Below are 23860 nucleotides of genomic sequence, written 5' to 3'. Positions count from 1 at the left end.
GATGCAGTGTTTATTTGTCTCAAATAAAAGATGCCCTTCATCAGGTCTGCAGGTACGCTACATGCCCAGAGAGCTGCCCTCTCCCCCACTAGCGTGCTAATGAACTAACACAGCCAGGAACAAACAAACCCCCCTTTTGTTTTTCTCTCTTCCGCCCTCCCTTTACTAGTTTCTCCATATTGGGTCGATCTTGTTGTGTGAAAATCGTCCTCTCACTAATCCTGGGCAGCTTTCTTCATTGATGAGTCAAGCCAGTGCTCTGTTCCACAGTGAGGCCTATCAAAGCATTTCTGCATTGGGTTCAGTCCACGCTTTGTTCTAATCACAGTAGGACCCGTCACCTGTGCGCGAGTCCACTCTTTTCCATTCTAAGCCATATGGACACACTCCGGGAATTCTTAGCATACTATTCTCAGCCTCTGATTCAACCACACACACACACACTGGCTGGGCATCAGCTCTGTGTTTGCAATCTACAACTCCGTAAGAATCCGACCTTGTTGGTCACCTGAACTATGAATCACAGCATCTTGTACTTAAATGCCTAAACTGTCATGACGACCGCACAGTTGGACAAGCATTTGTAAATATACAGACATGTAACACAGGCATGTTTCACTTAAACCTAATTGCCATCTTAGAAAGGTTCGGAAGGGGAGTGGACAGCATGTGTACTGGCAGACGGAGCGACAGGCTTTCTTCGCCAAGTCGATGACAGAAATCACGTGGAGGGGATTTAGGCGAAATGCTTTTTGTTTCCAGCCTTTAGAGCAAATGGCAGTGTGTCAGAAGCAGGACAGTTTTCCGAACAGCTCTGGGTTGGCTGGAAAAGAGAGCGACATGCTGCGCAGGGCAGTATTAGATCCTGATGGACATGTTTAGGACAATCTGCTCATGTCTGCAATCATCATAGTGATGTCCAAATGAAGAAAAAGCTCATGTGTCTCACTTCTAATTGCTCACTGTAACATAATATTCATATCTGGTCACAGAAACACTGTACAACTAATGAGTAAACATGTACTGTAAATCCCATTGGTGATTAGTACATTGTCAAACCACACGTTTAAAAAAGCCATAAGCCACGTGAGGCCATGAATGACATGATTTTAGTGCTTTTTGAAACTATAGCTTGCCAAACTACAAGCTACAAATTAAAAAATAATTTGTAATAATAATTGTTTCAACTTAAAAAAGTAAGTGTTTGTGCTGCCCTAAAATGTTAAGTTTAGTCAACTTGAAATGTGAAATCGTACTAAGTGACAACTGGAATATTTGAGTTGACTAAACTTAAAAGTAAGGCAGCACACAAAAAGTTTTTTTTTTTTTTTTTTTTTACAGTGAAAATGTATTGATGTTAATGAAATCTAATTGTCAAGGTTCATAAAGTAGTTAAAGCTGAAGAGATCAAGATATCAGTGTAGTGCAAAAATTACACATTTCAGCTTTAAACTTTACTATTAAGCTATTATTTTGGAAATGTATTTAGCAACACTACCAGTTACTAACAAAAAGTAGCTAAAATAAATACATTTATACAAATTTATACAAATAAAATAAATATTTATCATTTTTCAAATATATTACTATTTGATGATAGAATTATTAATCCAATCATCTCTAGTACAAAAACAATTATGTTTTCTCTTTTAATGAACATTAATGATGGCAATTAGGATGACAGCATTAAACTTGAACAAAAAATACGCTAAATACAACAGCAAACACCCTATATACAAAAATCTATCGTAAAAAGTATAGTAAAAGTAATTTCAATTTACCAATATGAAACTGTATCCAAGTTTGATTACTATCTCAATGTAAATCTACATCATTCACCATAATTACTAGAAAACAATTGGTCCATCTGGCTCAACAACTACCACTGGATGAACACTTCCCTTCCCCCAACAATATACTTCCGAGAACACCAATCTTATTTAAAGCACCAATATTTAAAACAATTAGACCCAGAACACCATTAGCGACCATTAACCCAGCCTCTTTTTCTCCTGCTTCACTCTCTTACCTTTCTCATTCTCTCTCAAAGCAGCAGATCAAAGTTAGAGAAGATTAAAAGCACAGTTAAAGCATTTCTCTCTGACAGCAGGCTGACAGGTACAATAGTCCCACGGAAATGCTCTCAGTCCATCACCCCTACCACTGTATTCTCCTGCACTAGTGATTTTAACACTGTGACTGCTTAATGAATTTAATCAGAGAGAAAGAATGCTAAGTTCAACTTTGATGAGCGATGTGATGTGAAAACCACTTCTTCGCAGAATTATGTGTGAAACCGCCACTGATGCTTTTTTCAAGACTTTTGTTGCATTATCAAGTATTGGCTGTGGTGGGTGTTAAATTGGATCCTATGCTATCCCACAAAACAATAATTCTCCCAATAAAATCATTATATATTCACCCTTGTGTTTTTCCAAACCTGCATGCTGCTATTTTTTCCATCAAACACACAATTTGTTTTTAAAGATTAGATTAAACATTTCGATTAGTTTTAATATATGTATATGTTGCAGCTGCGTGTGTGTGTGTGTGTGTGTGTGTGTGTGTGTGTGTGTGTACCTTCTCAGGAACAAAAACATATATTCCACAACAGAATAGAATACTCACTCCAGTATTTTTTGGTGCATTAATGAGAGTTAAAGACAAAGCAGTGATGTCCAATTTATGAAAAAAATCATTCCTTTGAGTCATCTTTTTAATGAATTAGTTGATTCAGTTAACAAAAAAGGTATGATTTGTTCATGAATGATCAGAATAATCCAGTTCTCAAGTTCAACTCACTAATCCACGGATTACCACTGATTCAATGATCCAGTCACAGTGGTTAAGATTTTCAGCAAACAATGGCAAAAATTTTTGTCTATTCCCAACACTATCTTAAAGTCCCCCCTGTAGTCAATCATTTTATCCCTTAAAACTCATCTTTGATCACCAAAATGACATTTTTAAGCATTTTTTTCCTTGACAAAATTTTCCCCATGCCTTAAAATAGTTTGAACGTAAACTCTACACCCTTGCCTCATTTAGTATCCGCGGTTCTATGAATATGCAAATTAGCCCCACCTCCACACTCGTAGACGATCACACGTTGATGTGATTGGTTACAAGGTAGTTTGTGACGTCAGAAACACCAACGATTTCAATTTCACTGCAGTTTTAAGGAGAAAATACTCAGCAATGGTGTTGACTTGTGCTTTTGAATCCTATGGGCAGCGTTGACTTTCATTAAACTGAAGAGTGGTCAGGATATTCTTCAAAAAGCCACCTCTTAGTAGAAGAATAAAACTCATGCAGCTTTAGAACAACATGAGGGTGAATGAATAATGGCAACATTTTCATTTTTGGGTGAACTATTGCTTGAACATTCAGTAAGATCCTCATTCACATTCACTGTCAGCACGCCTTCCCCAGGTTCAGATCAGCAAATAGCAGTTTGTTTATGGAGCACGACTGTTGCTCTGGCGGAGGTGGAAGTCTGCAGTCAGCAGCAGGCAGTGACAGAGGAAGCCCCATCTCTCTACCCGTCACGCCCACGTGCTGCTTCAGTCTATTGATCAGCCCCAAGCTATCAGAACATCAATCATGGGCTGCTGATCGATGGCTATTTGTTGTGTTCAGATTGCCCTTGGGAACAATGGGTCTTCACATGAAGCGGTGATGCTCGGGAGCTCTGACCATTTAGAAACAACAACACCACCTTGTTCCAGAGAAGCCTGTCGTAATATCATGTCAATAACGTATCTGTTCATAAAGGGATGGAAGACAGACCCAGCTTGTGTTGCCTAATAATGTTAGTAAATGTCTAATATGAAACGCACTAGTTTGTATTACTTGATGGTTTTCTACACTCTCACACTAAATTGCATCTTTAAAAAGTCAACTGTGTTAAAGTCTCCCTGTAGTCAATAATTGTATCCCTTAAAACTCCTCTTTGATCACTAAAATGACAAATTTAAACTTTTAAACCAAAAAAAGTCATGCCTTAAAATAGCTTGAATGTAACGCTACACACCCTTGCCTCATTTAGTATACACGGTTCTATGAATATGCTAATTAGCCCCGCCTCCACTCACTCACACCAGCTCAGAGATCCACTCGTTGACGATCACACATTGACGTGATTGGTTATAAGGTAGTTTGTGATGTCAGAATCACCAGCGATTTCAAACTGCGTCTTTGGTTCACTGCAGTTTTAAGGAGAAAATTCTCAGCAATGGTGTTGACTTATGAATTTGCACATGGTTTGTCATAAACCATATTAAAAATACCACATTGACATATAAACAACATTAAAAGCTTGATTTTCACCTCGGGGGGACTTTAACAATCAGTTTTACTTCCTCAATGTTAAATGGGATATTCAATGAGAACAAAAAATGTTGGACGGGAATTGGACAACACAAAAATAAAAGAATAAAATCATTTTATTATTAAAGTTTTGATAAATAATACTAAAATAAAGTTATTTTAAGGCACACAAAATTCATAAAAGTGAATGAAACGTTACACACAAAAATAAAATAATTAAATAAAACTGTAGCTTATATAATGAATAATACAGTATACAATAAAACTTTCTTTCAATTATAAACTTTAAATAGTTTATAGTTTAACATTTCTAAATGAGCTGTTTTTGTTGCTTTCTGTTGAATGCTCTTATTTTTTTGAAAAGTGAGGAAAAAAAAAGCTGTTTTCCAAGATATGGCCTCTTTACAATGTGACTTCACAAGTTACAAGATGGTTTTAAAGGGGCATTACACCCATAGGAACATTGTTTTTTATTGAAAGTGGGTCATATATGTAGTCGAAATGTAAAATAAATGTTGAATTTGGTGCCTTCGTGACCGAGGAAAGACAAAAAATAACTTCAGGACGCATTTGTATGAAAGACAACAACTCCCACAATGCACCACATTGCACAGCTCCGCAAGCCACTCCCACTAATCCAGAACAGCGCATATCTGCCTATAAGAGAAATCACTCTTCCGTCTACAAGGCTAGCTACCACCAGAGCTTGAAATTCATTTCACACAAAATGTCTAGTTAGTTGGCAAACTCATTAGTGCATTACTCCTCGTTTGTATTTCTTTCGAAAAGGTGAATTATTGCATGGTACCTGGATGTTCAGTCAGAACATATGCGGTGCGAAACTAGGATAGTTCTCAACACAAACGTCCGTGTCCTCGTCTGAATCAGAGATTTCGTCCAGGAGAAATTGTCATCGTTGAAATTATTTGCCGCAGACGGACTCTATCTCTGTGTTCGTAGTTGCATCTTACAGTCTATGAGTTGCATAGTGAGATCACCGGCGCCACCAGTCCGCCCTAACTCGAGCCAGTCCGGGCTCCTCGTCCGCGGCAGGCAGGTCTTCTGCCTCGGCTGCTCTTCGCTATAATGCGGCTTGTAAAGGTAGCCACAAACACCTGATTCAAGCATCAGACTTCCGAAATCATCTTCTTCTATATCATATTGAGCACTCTCCTCCGCTATTGTCATAACTGTACATCTGTCTCCACAGCGCCTGTTAGCTTAGCTTCAAACAAGATGGAGGATATCACTGATCTGTAATAGGTCTGTAGTGTGAGCGGATCCCGCCCCCTGGGAAAGATGAGGAACTAGTGCTTGTAGTCTCAACAGAAATCCCCCCCTCTTACACTTCCTCCGACAATGACGCAAAATGACGATTTTTGCATCATTGTGGGAGGAAGTGTAAGAGGTAAATAACGGATTTCTCCCGTCTCAGGGGAAAATGAGAGAGTGTTGCACGACCATTCAATAGTATGACTGGGTTTCTAACAATGCAAAGCTTAGTGCAAATGGGTGGAGTGTCCCTTTAACTAGAACCCTTTAATTAAACACCAAAGTGTGAGTGAATCAGAGTAAAGAGAGAAGGAAAGAGCGCATGTTCACAATGCCACAACCAGAAGGCTATTATGTGTTAACCAAGGTGTGTGTGTGTGACAGGTGGTGTGGATGGGGGGCAAAAGTTTGGGGCAAGGTCAGGTGAGAGATAGAGATCACAGGTGGTCAGCTGTGACAAAAAAGTCAAATTGCACAGAGTGGTGCATTAACCTTGGGATCAAAGATATAAACAAGCGCAAGCTGATGTAAGTGAAACTTTGACTCACTGTAAGAAGGCACAACATGGGTACAAACACCAGTACTAATCAGTCTCTCAGATATAAAAACTGACATTTAAAATGATTTTTACAGATAACTAGCATGTAGTCACTTATAATAACTTTCAAAGCCAGACTTTTGACTTTCAGAAGTAAATGTAGTTCACAGAGAAGCTTATTTTGGCCAAGAACAGATGGGAAGAGGACATTTCCAAGATGTAATTTAATCACAGTTTAAAGAGCAAAGCAGACCAGGTGCACTTAAAGATATATTGCTGTGTCTCAAACAAAAATCAGATGTATAAAACTATGTACTACATAAAAAATAATTAATGTACAACTATTTTCTACATACAACAGAAATAAATGAATAAACAAATCAGCTAAACAACAGATATCCCCACTCTTTATTGGCATTGGTAAATGTGTGTGGATGTTTTTTACTGTTTTGTTTGCTGCTTGTTTATCTACAATTTAATTGACTCAGAAGGCTAAAGATGTCTTTCAAACTGCCAGAAGGGTACACACACAGAAAGCAGTAGTCTTAGTATCTGCATGTTTTGCATCTCCATCAGGCTTGAATGTGTCATCTGTTAACACTTTCCATGGGTAAAACTATATCTATCTATCTATCTATCTATCTATCTATCTATCTATCTATCTATCTATCTATCTATCTATCTATCTATCTATCTATCTATCTATCTATCTATCTATCTATCTATCTATCTATCTATCTATCTATCCAGCTATCCATCCATCCATCCACCCATCCATCCACCCATCCATCCACCCATCCATCCATCCATCCATCCATCCATCCATCCATCCATCCATCCATCCATCCATCCATCCATCCATCCACCCACCCATCCATCCATCCATCCATCCATCCATCCATCCATCCATCCATCCATCCAGAATCTTAAGATGTCCTAATATGCTGTGAATTTGCAGGCGATTGCTGGATAGCATAAAGCTTTGAGCGAGTATGTTAGTGCAGATGATCAGACTCAGTATATCTACACCATAAAGTAACATATGTTCTAATCTGTCACCTTAGTAAAAGTCTGAGTGACTCAGCACAAACGCACAGACCTTATGATACACAGCCATGAGTCAGCAGAAAGCCTCTTATGGCCATAAGCGAGCTGATGAGATGGGCTCCCTGCATCTGCAACGGGACAATACGAACCTACATCAAAACCGCCATTCATTACTCTGTCACACGCCATAAAACATCTACAAAAAACACACACGGACAAACATAAATCCAAAAGCCGCCACTTGATTTGAGCTTCATCTGCAACAGACTAGCTCTCTATGACCCATTAAAACATAAATTAAGGCTATTTCAAATTACAAACATCTGTATTTATGCAGACAGACTTTTAATCACATTTCAACATGAAATCGTTTCCTGACTGCTTTTAGATGCAGAACTAGGTCATATTTTTACGCATATGTTGCATATGAAATAATATTATGTATTTCTGGCACATTTGAGGGCGATTACACCATGTCGAACATGCACCACCCAGAGCATCAGTGCTATATGAGGATATTTATTTAGGTCATTGTGTCTACACCATACGACTTGGCAGAGATTGACCGAACACAAATATTTTTACATCACAGAGAGTTTAACTTTGACAGTGAAATGTCACATCGTTTGGCAAGCGCACATACCATACTGAAGCACAGACACCTGTTGCTAAGAGACAAGCAGATGCTCTTGTTTTCCAAAAAACTCCAGCTGCATTCAACATAGTAACATAGTGACCATAAAAAAGCGAGAGAGCTCTCGGCACAGAAAGAGCTAAACCGCGGGCTGCTAGGACAAGTGGCTGTTTACAAATGTTCACTTTAAAACAGCAACGCAAACTTCTCAACAAATACTAGGAACTAGTGGCCTCTTCAAATACCAATTCTATTAAGCTCCTTTGAGAAGTAATAGGGCTCTGAAACCCGACACACAGTAAAACCGCCTCAAAACTGGTGGAGAAGCACAATTAAAGTTAATTGATTTCTTTAACTTTAAAAGAATTACGGTTTTACTGTTTGCCAATGGGAAATCTGTAATGAGGTGAACAAACATACAATGAAATGTTAGAGGAGCTAATCAAACACTGGTACCCTTCTATAAAATGTGCTTTTTTATTTACATTTTTGTTTAAATAAAGGTTTTTACATGCTCAGAGTAAAGGCAGTCATTAAAGTCAACATGAAATCAATATTTATGTACATGGTTATATGGTGCATGATTTATCAGTGAATTATGCTATAAAGAACAATGTTTATCTCGGGGATAAAAAAAAAAAAAGTATCTCTCCCCCTCACCTGTGTTCAGCAATCGTGATACAATCTATTCCCAACAGATACAATTCAAGTCCTGTCCCACTTTTCACTCATTGAATATCCCGCTGAATTCATATAACATCATATTATTGAAGTAAAATGGGTTACGAATTCCATGTTATGTTGGCTATTATCATGAAGAAGTAGTAAAACATCAAAGTGCATTTACATCCAATGTTTGCATACCGCCCTGTCAACTACTTGACAGTACAGATGTATCCTTCACTGCTATTAATACATCACAATCCAGTGCAAGCAATTTTGTAGTTAGTAGTATAAAATTATCTATAAAAATGTCACCTGAAAGAACAGTTAAGTAAATAATTACAATAAAAGTAAATAATAATACATCTTTTTTATAATATTTTTATAAAACAATTTTCAACATGTGATTCTGTGTCTACAGATGACAGACTCAGAACAGACATTGTTGCATTCAACACATTTTATCAGTTCATACGAACCCATAACTTCGGTGTTGCTAGCACTAACCTCTACTGTTTGATTATACGTAAATAAGTGTCGTAGCCCTTAATTATTAATTAATTATGTTCTACAGAATCAGAAGTGTTGTAATGGTTCCTTTGAAGTGGGTCTAATATCAGTTTATTAAGAGGAACCTTCATAGTAACAACGGTGCATGTTAAGGCACCTAATTATCAAGAAAGCAAATCAACTTATTTCAGGTTCAAACTGAAATACTGTTTCAGGACACAGTGTCAAGAAAGTCTCCTTTATCTGTTCCTTCCTTAAAGGGTTAGTTCACCCAAAAATGAAAATTCTGTCAGTAATTACTCACCCTCATGTTGTTCCAACCGCGTAAGACCTTCGTTCATCTTCGGAACACAAATTAAGATATTTTTGATGAAATCTGAGCCATGTCTCACTCCTCCATAGGCTTCTATGTGACCGAAACTTGCTGGCCCAGAAAAGTTATTAAAGAGATCGTTAATATAGTCCAAGTAACTCCAGTGGCTCAATCTTAAGTATATCAAGCGACGAGAATACTTTTTGTGCGCAAAAACAAACAAAAATAACGAATTTATTCCACTATTCATTTCCTTCTCTCTGGACCTCTAGTTGGTTCGCGTAGTGTTTTTGCGCAGCGCGTCTGTGTTACACGTCACCACGTAGGCTCACTATTGGCCGACGCCGGTCATGTGTGTGATGCGTGATGACGTGCAACACAGACGCGCAGCGCAAAAACACTACGAGGCCCAGAGAGAAGGAAATGAATAGTAGAATAAAGTCGTTATTTTTGTTTGTTTTTGCGCACAAAAAGTATTCTCGTCGCTTGATATACTTAAGATTGAGCCACTGGAGTTACTTGGACTATATTAACGATCTCTTTAATAACTTTTCTGGGCCAGCAAGTTTCGGTCACATAGCAGCCTATGGAGGAGTGAGACATGGCTCAGATTTCATCAAAAATATCTTAATTTGTGTTCCGAAGATGAACGAAGGTCTTACACGGTTGGAACAACATGAGGGTGAGTAATTACTGACAGAATTTTCATTTTTGGGTGAACTAACCCTTTAAAGGCCATTTTAAAAAAAAGAACAGTTGTGCTCCCATTAAGGTAAAGACATAGTTACTCAAACTGCCCTACAGTCACATGATTGTTGATTGGACCAGCAATGACTTTGTCACAGAGTAGATTATCAATGTGAGCTCATGTTTTTTCCCAGCATGCTCTAGTCTCGTACACCTATACTTATTAATCTTTAAGACAGGCATGAAAATGGAATTGCTGCAAATAACAGCCAGATTAGACATTCACAAACATGATTAATGGCTGTGGGACACTCACAATGCTCGTGGAATATTAACGACATCATGCGTGCGACAGCCATGTTTCCGTTACACTGTAAGACTATTGCATGCATCAACGCCCACTAATGTTAAACAACAACACCCGTAAGACCAGCGCCCGTGTTTATCTGCTTGCTCTCTTGAGTGCCGACAAATTGATTTCAATCACTGATGACATTCTGATTGAGCGCAAAGGGGTACATTTTAATATTACCTTGTTGTCAATGGAATGAAATGAGCAGGGAATGCATTCAAGATCACCCAGGACAGCATTTAGAGAATTAGAAACATTAAGACTTATCACAGATATGAAAACAGACACAAATCTATTTCAGTCTACACCTACAGTGTACCTCTGTACCTACAGTTTACAGAATAGGTATAGCTGAATAGCTGAGCTACATGGGTAAGATTACCTTTATCGTCCACATAACCACGGCCATCCTCCTCCTTAATTTCATGCTCTACATAGGGAGATTCTGGTGATGACATTTAGAAGAAAAAAAAAAGGAAAAATGAACTGATTTTGACAGCATGGCCAAAAAAGATTTAACAGCATGGACATAAAAATGGAATTTTCTACATGTATATGTACACACAGTTACAATGCTTATACAACATCATGGTCAAATGTGAGCACACACACACACACACACACACACACACACACACACACACACACACACACACACACACACACACACACACACACCAAATCTCATCCATCACTCCATCCTTTTTCGCCGCTAAACCCTAGTACCCTACTGCACTGGATCTATAGGAATCTTTATTCTATTGGTGGTCTGTGGTCTCACACTAGTTCTGTCTGACCTAAAGCAGCCTACAGAGAGTCCAGCAGGATCAACGCAGCGCACAGAGCTATACACTAATAAATTTACCTTCCTCTTCACTTTCTTTGATGGACTCTGCCAGAGAGAGACAACACACATACATCAGAGCACTAGGAAAAGACAAAGTGTGCGTATGTAGGCCCACAATGCTGAAACTATGACTGTACTATCAGTATCTACTGAATATCATATAGGAGATATGAACAGCACAGAGGAAAGGACAGGTGGATATTAGTGGGCTTCATGTTTACCGAGCGTGATCTCCTCATAAACATTCTCCTCTGTCAGAAAATGGAATGAGAGAGAAGAGAAAAAAGTCAAGGTAAGGACAGAGACGAAGAGTGAAGGAAATACAGATTAACAGCATTGTAAGAGAGCTAGAATAAGTGTACTGTATCTGAACAAGCTGACAGACAACAGCTTAATGTGAATGTCAGTTTTACTCCTCAGACTTTATTTTGGAAATCCCTGGCTTGTGCTTCATCAAAATTTGATGTCTATGATTATGTTGATTTTCTAATTAGAGACTGGTACTCAGATTGAGTGTCACAGTTGTGGAGTACTAAGAAATAGGAATATCAAACATACTGGTACAAAGTTGATACTAAAATTTTAAATATATCAAAGAATATACCAATAACATTTCGGTTACCCATTTTTGTGTCCTGTATGATGTGACCAAAAGTTGTGGGGTAAAAAAAAAACACTCTAACCTTTAATCTTTCCCAAATGCAGCAATCACATCGAAATTGAGATGTAACATTACCCTCAATCTGCCCTAAAAACGCTCTATCATATTTTTTACAGTAGTAGATCTCAACCCTGTGAGGGGGATAGATTTCAAGCCCTCATCCGTTTATCATCTGTGACCTCAAAGCAAGGCTGAAGTTAGTAAGCTCCAATGAACTGGAGCCACAGTCAAAATGCATTTCAGATCTGTGAGGCACAGTGCCATCAAAACATTCCCACAAGAGCACGCTAAAGGTTATCAACCTCAAGTCACAAGAAGGTTTATTCAGTCCTCAAGGTCTCGTAGACTGTTGTGCACCCAAACGTGATTTTATCGGGAAGTGAGAGTCTCCAAAGGTAAAATAAAGTGATTGGGGCACAAAGCCAGAACACTCCCATTGGGTCTCATTCACTGGTAATCGTATACAAATTGCATACCTTGGTGGGCAGAAAATATTCTCACACAAAATCTCTGGATTATTCTAGATGAGGGGAAATGTGCAGTTATAAATGCATTTGTGCACCATTAATATTATATACTGTGTGTATATATATATATATATATATATATAAATTAACTAAGTAGTATACCCTACAATTTGGAGACAGTAAGATTTTCTTAAAATATATATATATATATATACTTTTATTCGGAAAGGATGCATTGATCATTAAAGACATTTATAATGTTACATGATTTCAAATAAATTCTGTTTTTGAACTTTCTATTCACCCAAGGGTCCTGTAAAAAATTAATGTTTTTTCTGCCTATTTGCAGCCTTGATGAGCATAATGGACTCCTAGAAGTTTATAATCTGACCGACCTTAAACTTTTTAAGGCTACTGCATTTAAATATTTTAACAATTTTAAAATCGACAGACGTCAACAAAAGGCAACAGACAGGTTTGCTACCCTTACGCTGTCTGTTGGCATTGGTCTATACTTGTTTTCGCCGATTGAACATGTAAAATCAGTGCTTGTCGTGTCGTAGAATGTGATGTATTGTGATCTGGTGAGTCAGTCACTGGTGTTGGTGGCCGTTTGTTGCTGCTGTGTAAACTGGCCTTTAGCGTGAAGAACATTTTAATAATCTAAAGAACCTTTTTACACTATAAAAAACCTTTTGTGGAATTGAAAGGTTCCATGGATGTTAAAGGTTCTTCATGAAACCATCAATGCCAATAAATAACCTTTTTCAAGTACAAACTTGAATAGTTAAGAAATGAGACCTGCTGTTTGCATATATAGCATTGCTGAGGCTTAAAATGAGATGTTGTTTTCCCAGCAGTGACTCCTATATTAATGAACGTCAGTGAGACGGGCACTGCGAACATATCAGAAGCTGGGAGCTAAAGAGTGACTGCTGGTTGCTCGCTTGGTCTCTTTAAGGTTACAGAGGTGCTACAAGAATAGAAAGGGCACACACAGGAAATGGAAATGTTTTTGACATATGGTGCCGTTACGTAAGAGATGTGTCGTGTGTCCAGCATATGGTTTGTCCTGGCAGTTTCTGAGCTGGAACAAGCAGCATGTTGCCGATTATAACGGCACTTCCATCTTCACCAGCATGGGCGTTCTGGCACTTCATGGGCACTAATGCACCTGCTGCCCAGCACAGGAATGTGAGTCAGAGTACGTGCAGCTGTTCTAGACTAAAGGATTACATATAAGATACCCATAGGACAGCAAAATTACAAATCTCTAAAACATATCAGAAGCTTCTCTCAGGCAGCAATGAGATTAAATGGAGAGAAGACTGAGACCTTTGTCTCAAAAATACCCTAGCATCTATCTATCTATCTATCTATCTAATTTAAATGGAGCTGCAAAGAACTCTTATTCAAAATAAAATGATACAATTCAAATTCTTATATATAACTTATATTGTATGTAGATGTCCGCTTCATGTATATCTTAATGTATCTCTCCTTAATGTATTTTTTAACCATTTTAGGAGAAACATCTGAGACAAAGCTAATGTCTCAAGAATAAAAAAGCAGCATTTGAGCAATAATAATAATAACAAAAATTCTAGCAACAACTTCCATTCACATTCTTTCAAGAACACATGATCTAAGCTCTGCCAGATGCATAAATATATAACGCTTTACTCATACGTCACGCAAATATTAATCTTGTGTATGTCTATTTGTATTCTTCCATAATAATTTTTGTAGAAATATCTGAGACAAAGTTAATATTAAGCTCCACTAAGAGCTCCACAGGAGCAATCTCAGAGCACTTATATAATTCTCTGAATGCAAATTGAGGAAATTATAATCTATTAAAATGCTTTAAGCATCAAATGTGTCAGAAATCAGAATGTGTGTAATAGTTTCCATACAGTTTAAAGAGGGAGGAAGGAAACCGACAAGCATCGCCGTGGGTGTGTTCAGTTATAGATGTGTGAGCACAGGTAGGCATGCAGGTAGGGCAGAGTGGAAAGAAGGAGTTACTGAAGGATAAAAACACCACTGTAGAGGGCTGTGCATTGGACACACACACTCATACACACTGGAGGGCAGTGGGATGGATGCAGAGTTCTTTACCTTCCAATGCGTTTGAGTGGTAGTCTGGTTTGAAGCATGAATGGAGACAAGAACAGAACAACACATAAGCCATGAACCTGAGCCATGGACACACACACACACACACACACACACACACACACACACACACACACACACACACACACACACACACACACACACACACACACGCAAACCAGAGCAGTATTCATTTACACGCTCAACAGTGAGTATGAGTTACATCCACAACTTTTACTAACATCACATGTACACAGCACAAATACATGAATATTGTCTGACTTGATTCTGAGTTGAATCTCCTCCGGATCAAGATTCACTACTTAGAGCAGGTAAGCAAGTGAGCACGGCCCTTACAGCTGAGCATCAGTGTGTGTGTGTGTGCGTGTGTGTGATGAGAAAGGCGGTCTCCAGAGAGCAGTGTTTGACAGACAGCAACCCTTCGTCACCCTGTTCTGAGACATACCAGTGCATATGACATGTTAAAGACGTGCATCTCACTAAAACAGACAACTACAGTCCTGTTCAGAACTCACTCAGCAGATGTAGTTCTACAGGTTATCCTAAATTACTTCCTGGCTATAGTAATGACAATATTATTCTGTATACTAAAGATTATATACAAGCATACTGGGTTTCACAGCCTGCATTATTATGTATAATGTACCTATTTGCACTGTATTCCAATTTACACTTTGTAAAGTACACTTTGTAAAACATTTTTATGCAAAAATATATTTTTAATGTAAATGTATTAATTATATTTGTAGTACTCAGGAAATAATGACTATGACTAATAATGATCTATATAATTCAATATGTATGTATTTATATTTATTTAAAATAAAAATATATTTAAATATACATATTTTTATTTATACTCACTCACTCACACAATTATAAATACATCATATGTACAGTAATATGTACAGTGTGAACACAGGGAAAATTTGAATATATATATATATATATATATATATATATATATATATATGTGTGTGTGTATATATATATACACACACACATTTGTGCTTTGCAATGTGTCTGGTGATTTTTGAGTTCCTGTAGAGTCTGATAAAGAGCAAACAAATCAACTTAAAAATTATGTGAGACACATTGCAATGCACAAACATTGAACCTCTGCTTCTAATTAATTTTTGCATCACAAAGCTCACTCTTTCCAGATGATTGACAGGTGTCAGATGCAAAGCGATAAGCAGGGAAAGGGCACTCACCTTTGACCCTCTCTCCGCGGTTCAGCTGGATCTCTCCCTCTCCCTGCGGCGAGTACGGTTTGACCACGATGAAGGTGCGCCCCGGCACGGCGCTGTAGAGTTTCCGTTTGGGGCCCCGGGCTCCTGAGAGTGTGTGCGAGGGCCCCGCGGGAGGAGGGCTGGGGTCCCGCTGGACCGTCCCCGGGCTGTAAACAAAAACATAGGTTACCGTGGTGATGCCCGGCAACTGGTAGCCAAATCCGGTGGTCACCGACATGGTCCCGTGAGAAGGCGGCAGCGTGAGTGCGTGCGCGCGTGGGTCTCCTGCTCGATATTCCCGAACCGGCCAGGGCCGTCAGGTGCGAGCGGCTCACTCCCTCTCTTCCTATCACTCTCTCCTCCTCTGCTCCTCTCTCCTCCTTTCTTCCACCTCTCCTCTCCTCTCCTCCCTCTGAGCGCTCCCCGCCCTCCCCCTCGCTCCCGTTAACGGCTGCCTGTCGCGAACGGCGCCGAGCGCTCGGGCTGCACTCGCCGCGAGTGGGGCATGTTCACTCCCCGTGGCTCTCGCACACACACTCGCACACACGCTGTGACGAGGCTGCGCCGTTTCCCCGTGGCTGGGCTGGCGCGCACTCGCCCTGAACATTCTATCCGTACGCGGACGGTCGCCGACGACAACTCGCGGGCGCCAGGGGTCCGGATTGATTAGTGTGTGGGGGGGTTGAGCACGACTCACCTCACCCCTCTAAAACAGCACAAACACACACACATACACACATTCTCCTAGTGCTGTAATCAACAGCCCCTCCTAACCCTCTCTCTCTCTCTCTCTCTCTGCCCTCCAAGTCCTCCCCTCCCCTCCCCTGTCTCTCTGCCCTCCCCGTCTCCCTCTCTCTCTGTCAGCAAGACAGCTTCTGAATGTTAATGCAGCTGCAGGAAGAGTGGCTGTAGCCCTGTCTCTCTCATTCATCTCAAGTCGTTCACCCATTCATTCCACACACATATTCATTGGACACACACACACACACACACACACACGCTACAGCAAAAACGGCAACATCCCACAATTCCCATTTTCAGTCCATTGAGGAAAAAAACAAGAATTCACATTCATTACAGCAAAACACACACTCAGGAACAACATTTAATGGGCTTTAACAGGTTTATGTGTCCTAAAGATGTTAAGTTCCCCTCTACTGGTATTCTGCTCAAATGTTATGGGGTGAATCCACTAAGAATGAATCACACCTGCTGATTTCGTTGATTATATGTTTCGTTGTTTATATGTTTTATATATTTCGTTGCTGTTTTAGCACCTGATTAACTAAAGGTGTTATGCAAATGAGATAACTGGCACAAAAATGCCAAAAATGTGCTGAATGAAATCTCCATAAATACAAATGTTTGATTGAAAATAACTTTTTTAAATGTTTTCTCTATCTTGCCAATTTATGTAGTGATTAATTGTGTGTATATATGGATATTTATATGTATTTACACACGCACACGCACACTGAGTGGAGTATAGTCAAACTGTATTGCAGGCAATTAGTGAATGCAGGTTTATATTCTAAAATTCTTATATGCAAAAACTGTTTAATGAATTGTCCACACTGTTTTGATTCTAAAAATAGCTGATATCTTCCAGCATGAGCAAGGAAATTCTTGAACCTTTGCCTTTACTGTCAAAACCAGTCAGTCTGAACACACATGCACCTTCACATACTCTTTCCATCGCTCTCTCTCTCTCTCTCTCTCCATGTATCCCTTGCTCCAAACATTGAGCTCAGTGACGGCTTTCCAATTACTGCAGCGGTACGGGGCTAGAGTGACTGCAGCATGTAAATGCAGAGTAACAAGAAAAAGAGGAATTTAAGGGCGGAGATATGATAAGGAATTGAAAGAGGAAAAGGAAAGGGTTGTAAAGGAAAGAAGAGTGGGAAAGAGAAAGTAACAGAAGAAATGATGGACAGAGGCTGTAAGAAGTGAATGGATGAGAGACAGAGAGGTATGTAGTCCTGTCGTCACGGTTTCCTCAGATTCAGTATTGATCAGTCAGAGCCGCCACAAGGCTGTAATAAACAGCACTGAAAATCATTGGATGGCTTTGCAGTAATACCATATTTCACGCACATCAATCATCATAAAACAGACATACACAGCTTCGGACAAGTGTACTTTTTATTTAGGACATTTGTAAGACGATAGATTTGAAGCAGTGCAGCGGAGCCTGAGGAACGGCAGCCTGTAGATGACATAAACGTCACACTCCCGCTCTCTGTCTGATCTCAGACTCGAAAGCATGAGGAAGTTTCACACGCTGTGTGAAGCCACAAAGACATATGCTGAGTTTCAAAACTCATACCCTAGTGAGGTTCCTACCTAGACAGTCCAAACATCGATTCGAATGCGTGTTTGATGCACAAGAATTTTTTACAAGATTTGAACAAGTGTATGATAACCTTGGCGACTGCCGTCATGGAGAGATAAATTGAAAGCAACTATCTTGATTCGCCAGGTGCCAGTGTCAACAATGAATCAGAGCCTTCTTTTCACAGTTCTTTTCTTTCTCTTAAGGTAATAAGGACTGATGGCTTGATCCAAAGTCACACACAGACTAAGTCCCCATGCTGTCATCATGCTATGAACTAATCATCTTCTTTTAATGTAATGTTTTTTTTCTTCCAAAATGTACTACTACATTAATACATACAAGTTGTTAATCTGTTAATATTATTTAAAATACCTGAGCTAACATGAACAAACAGTAAACAGTTGTAATTTTACTAACATCATTCCGGTTCCGGTGAGAGAGGACGCTGGCGCAGTTGGCTGCCGCTTCTCTACCGTGTGTTTATTAGTTTATTATTTTATTCATTTTACTAATTTTAAACTTATTTTATTACCGTTATTTTATGCTACGTTAAGTTGCAGTTCTTAGAGATAGGCTGCTGGATGCTTATAATCTTTTCCGGCGTCCTCATTGTTTTTGACTTTCGTACTGCTGCGGCTGGTCCGACACCTGCTGTTTACACCTGTCCGCACCCTCCCTGAGACGGAGTGAGTGAGTAAATCACGTGGATTTTTTCGGCTCGTCTGCTGCTGCTCTCTGTGAATCGCTGCATCTTATCTGCAATTTGGGACGTGTTCAGGATTTCTACTGGATTGGATTGCGGTATGCTGTACTCACTTGCAATAGTGATCACCCTGGTCTACACAATCGGATTCACTGAAATACACGAATACAAACTGTGGGACGCCAATATGAAAAGGTACTCATTCTCTGAACTTCTATCACTGGATCTTCAGTTGCCTCTTAGCGATTGTGCTCAAAATTCCCTGAGAGCATCCAAACTGTTGCGTCGGCCAAAATATGCACATCGTGGCTCTCATATGGGCTTATATAGCCTGCCGCCGGCTTTGACTTGTATAAATGTTCTATGCTCCTACTCCCGGAGATTTGAACATCGCAAGTCCCGTGGCATTTGTATGTCCAATCTATCTTATCCACGTATGTCTCCAGAGAAAAAGTGCGGCAGGAATGAAACTTCTAAAATTAGACTCGCGCAATTAAATGTGCGTTCTATAAATAAGAAAGCAGCATCGCTTTATGACATAATTCTGGATGGAAAACTTGACTTTCTTTGTCTTAGTGAGACATGGCATCAACCAAATGACTGTTACAACTTGAACCTGGCCTCGCCACCTGGATATACATACATTGACAAACCTAGGCTTACCGGTAAAGGTGGTGGTCTTGCAATTCTATACAAATCAGAACTGACGTTTACTTTAATCTCTACACCTGAAATGTCTTCGTTTGAGTGTCTGGTTGTGAAAATTAGTGGCAATTCGCCTATAATTATTACACTTATTTACCGTCCTCCTAAGGTAAATTCAGTCTTCTTTTCTGAACTCGCGGAATTATTGACTCTGTTGAGTTTGAATTGTTCAGATATTTTGCTAATAGGGGACATAAATATCCATGTTGAAAACCCAGACTGTTCTCAAACAGCAAATTTCATGCACATATTGGACTGTTTTCATTTTAATCAGCATGTTGATTTCCCCACTCATAAATCTGGACACACATTGGACTTGGTTTGCACAGTTGGTATAGATGTAGACCAACTTAGAAATGATGAGCTACACTTCAGTGATCACAATTTGTTAACCTGTGAATTTTCTTCCTCTGCTTCTTTAAAAGCTTCTAAAGAGCGTGTCATAACATTTAGGAATATTAAGAACATTGATGCTCAGTTGCTTCTTAGCTCCACTGCTGAGCTTCCTGTGACTGATTCTGTGGACAGTTACAACTCTGCGCTATCGTCTATTCTTGATATTGTAGCACCACTGAAACAACGAGTCGTTTCTTTCACTAGATCATCTCCCTGGTTTACTGATGAATTACGGGCACTTAAAACCAAGCAAAGAAAGACTGAGCGCTTGTATAGAAAAACCGGTCTTACTGTCCACAAACTTATGTTTGAAGAACAGCAATTGAAATATCATCTTGCCCTTAAATCCACCAGAGAGGAATATTACTCGCATATGATTAATGAAGGTGCAGGTAATCCAAGATTGATGTTTAAAACAATTAACAAACTTCTTAAACCTCATAGCCAAAACATTTGTTCCTCTGTTGGTATGTGTAACAAATTTCATAAATACTTTACAGAGAAAGTTCAAGATATTTATAGCTCCATGGCTATTGGTCCCTCTCGTCTATTTAACAAGCCCCATCCTATACATTTATCTTCTACTTTCGCTAATTTTGTCACTGTTACCACAGATGATACTTCAAAACTGGTCATGTCTATGAATTCATCCACATGCTCTCTTGATCCCATACCTACTGAGATTTTGAAAAAGTGTCTAACACCATTGTGCCCCTCTATCACCGGTATTATTAATCACTCTTTATTAACTGGTCAGGTCCCCTCGACCCTTAAGTTAGCTGCCATCATACCAGTCCCGAAAAAGACTGGTTGTGATGTGGAGGATTTGTCTAACTATAGGCCTATCGCCCATCTACCTTTTCTAGCTAAGGTCTTGGAACGAGTTGTAGCTGGCCAGCTACAGCAATACCTGTCCATTAACAATCTCCTAGAACCATTTCAGTCCGGATTTAGATCAGGCCATAGTACTGAGACTGCTCTCGTCCGGGTTACAAATAGGCCTGTCACGATAACAAATTTTGCTGGACGATAAATTGTCCAAGAAATTATCGCGATAAACGATAATATTGTCGTTCTGAGACCATTTTCATTTAATATAATTATAATGGCATAATAATGCAGGTACACCTTTTCAACGATCTATAAACTTTTATTTCTAAAGAATATTAAACATTGAAAACGGAAAACATTTTAAATATCCAAAAAAATGAACAAAACAACCAAAAACAATGAAAGCAATGGACTCTTAGTGTCTGTTAACAAAATAAATGTCTGTTAATATATAAAATGAAACAAAATTGCACTTCAAAAAATATTAAACATTAGGCTTTAGACATTATTAAATAGTGATACATTCCATAACAGGCAAAACTGACAGTTAGGACCTTTGTAAACAAATAAAAAAAAGCCTCAACAAGCCATATCGCACAATTTTGCACTGTTACTTTGTCCTCCTGTTACTTTGTCAAGTGATTGTGTACTGTCGGGAAGACGGAGACGCACTTTATTGCGTGTGTATGCTACGCACTGAAAATACTTGGTTAGGATTAGGGGTGAGGAGTGCGTGCGTATTACACGCCATAAAGAGCGTATCATATGCACGCAAAAACTATTTTTGGCGTATAAATGGCACGAGAAATAACATTCGTGGTATAGATATGCATTTTCATGTGATCGGGCTCGCTGTCGCAACTCACAACTAGCGTCTTCTCTCTCTCCCGGCAGTAGCCGCAAACAGTCCCGCCTTTCCCACACAAAGACCATGTGACTGACAAGTGCCGCGCCGCCGCCTCCCCACACAAAGACCATGCAACTGACAACAAGAGGGTTCACTCCTCCTACGCTAAAGAACCGAGAGTGGTCATCCAGTCTCTTTGGTAGAGAGAGAGAGAGACGAGGAAAACAAACAAGCATGCAAATGGAATTATCGCGGCCGGAAAAATTATCGAGCTCATTTTTTTTATCGTGCGATTAATCGACTTATCGACTATCGCGACAGGCCTAGTTACAAATGATCTTCTCACTTCTGCTGATATGGGTGCCTGTAGTATTTTAGTATTGTTGGACATCACGGCTGCTTTTGATACAATATCTCATGCTGTCCTTCTTGAAAGACTGTCTGTATGGCTAGGAATCTCTGGTACTGCTTTTGAATGGTTTACATCTTATCTCACTGATCGTTTCCAGTTTGTGTCTTTGGGGGAAAACAAATCTTTACCAACACTAGTTCAGCAGGGTGTCCCACAAGGGTCGGTGCTTGGTCCCATCTTATTTAGCATCTATATGTTGCCTCTGGGTGACATCATTCGTAAGCTTGGGTTAGGTTTTCATTGTTATGCTGACGATACGCAGATCTATATCAGCATGCACCCTAATCCTAATCTTGCAGTTACAGCCCTTAGCACCTGCTTGGATGAGATAAAAGCCTGGATGCATGACAATTTTCTTAAGCTTAACCAGGCAAAAACAGAACTTCTTTTCGTCGGCACTCCAACATCTTTACTCAAACTTAACATTTCTGAGCTCAGTACTGTAAATGACATTGTTACACCGTCTCTTCAAGTGCGCAATCTTGGCGTTATCTTTGATCCTGAACTTATGTTCGATGCACATATAAAAAAGGTATCAAAAACAGCATTTTTCCATCTTAGAAATATCGCTCGACTACGACCTTTTCTATCGCTGCCAGATGCAGAAAGGCTTATTCACGCCTTTATTACGTCGAGGCTCGATTACTGCAATGCACTCTATTCTGGTCTCCCAAATAAATCCATCCAAAAATTACAACATATTCAAAATTCTGCTGCCCGGTTATTGACACATACAACCACTCGTCAACATATTTCTCCGGTACTCTTTGATTTGCATTGGCTGCCGATACAAGCACGTATCGATTTTAAAACACTGATTTTAACGTATAAAGCTATTCATGGGACGGCCCCTGCATATCTCTGCAGTTTAGTTACCGCTCATACTCCGGCCCGCTCTCTCCGCTCTTCCAGGTCATGCATCCTCCAGCAGCCTCGATATAAACTAAAGTCCATGGGTGGTCGAGCATTCTCGGTCTCAGCACCACGTCTATGGAATGCTCTACCACCGGAAATTAGAGACTCTCCAACATTGGATTGTTTTAAGAACTCTTTAAAGACACACCTTTTTAGAGCTGCTTACTGTAACTGAATGTGACTTTTTATTGTATTTCCTTGTAGCTGTTATTTTCTTTGTATATTGTAGCGCTTTGAGTCTAAGAAAAGCGCGTTAGAAATAAAATGTATTATTATTATTATTATTATTATTAACTAATGTTAACAAAGATTAATGCATTAACCAATTTAGAGTAAAGTATTTCAATTAAGGATGTCCCGAGCCAATCTCAAGGATCAGTATCGGGACCAATTAAGCATTTATTTTTACTGATCCGTATTGGCTAGGCTAAGCCCGAGCCTTTATTTTTCATCAGTTGTCACGCATGTGTGATGCAGTAGGTGGCGTTCAAGTCTGCCACCTGCCATTAAAAGGACAAGAAGCAGCTCAAATGTGCGTGCATCACGCAAGAACCAAAGAGGTCTGTTGTAACAAATCACTCGAAAGTCGTTTATTTGCTGTTTGTTTTTATCTGCCTTGAATAGGCCAATGAATGAATACATAAAAGAAATAAAAAGTTGTTGTAATCTTTTGTTTTGTTCATTATATTCTAATAAATGAGCCATCAAAAATTACATACATTGAAATTTCACAATTATTGATTGATTTTAATTTAGATAGCACAGCAAAAACTACTAGTCTAACTAATATAAAGTTACAAATATTGAAGACAAGTTATACTTCAGTAATAGCCTGGGTTTCCCCATGCTGCCTTGAGCGCAGCGCGACTTTATTCATGCTGCTAAGCAGCCTGGACAATATGGACCAGATTTTCCCCTCAAAAAGGGAACCAATCACAGAACGGGGAGGGAGCAGCAAGACGATGACGACGTCTATGCGACACACCGAAGCGGTTTGTTTATCTATGGATCCAACATGACAGACG

The 23860-nt window shown here is 39.4% G+C and overlaps 1 protein-coding gene across 1 annotated transcript in view; it reads right to left on the bottom strand.

Annotated features, from left to right (window-relative positions):
- The window catches only part of shank3a (SH3 and multiple ankyrin repeat domains 3a), a gene marked incomplete at its 5' end in the record, with an annotated part of 235337 nt that overhangs the window by 63964 nt on the left and 147513 nt on the right, over positions 1–23860 (bottom strand). The window contains 3 exons of the mRNA XM_081372532.1: positions 10728–10790; positions 14442–14465; positions 15674–15858. Of these exons, the coding sequence (XP_081228658.1) occupies positions 10728–10790; positions 14442–14465; positions 15674–15858 (272 nt within the window). The remainder of the gene's footprint in view (positions 1–10727; positions 10791–14441; positions 14466–15673; positions 15859–23860) is intronic.

This window comes from Scardinius erythrophthalmus (assembly GCF_964197995.2).
Source record: "Scardinius erythrophthalmus genome assembly, chromosome: 8".
NCBI lineage: Eukaryota > Metazoa > Chordata > Actinopteri > Cypriniformes > Leuciscidae > Scardinius > Scardinius erythrophthalmus.
Note: the sequence above shows the minus strand (reverse complement) of the source record. Positions and strands in the feature narration are given on the sequence as shown.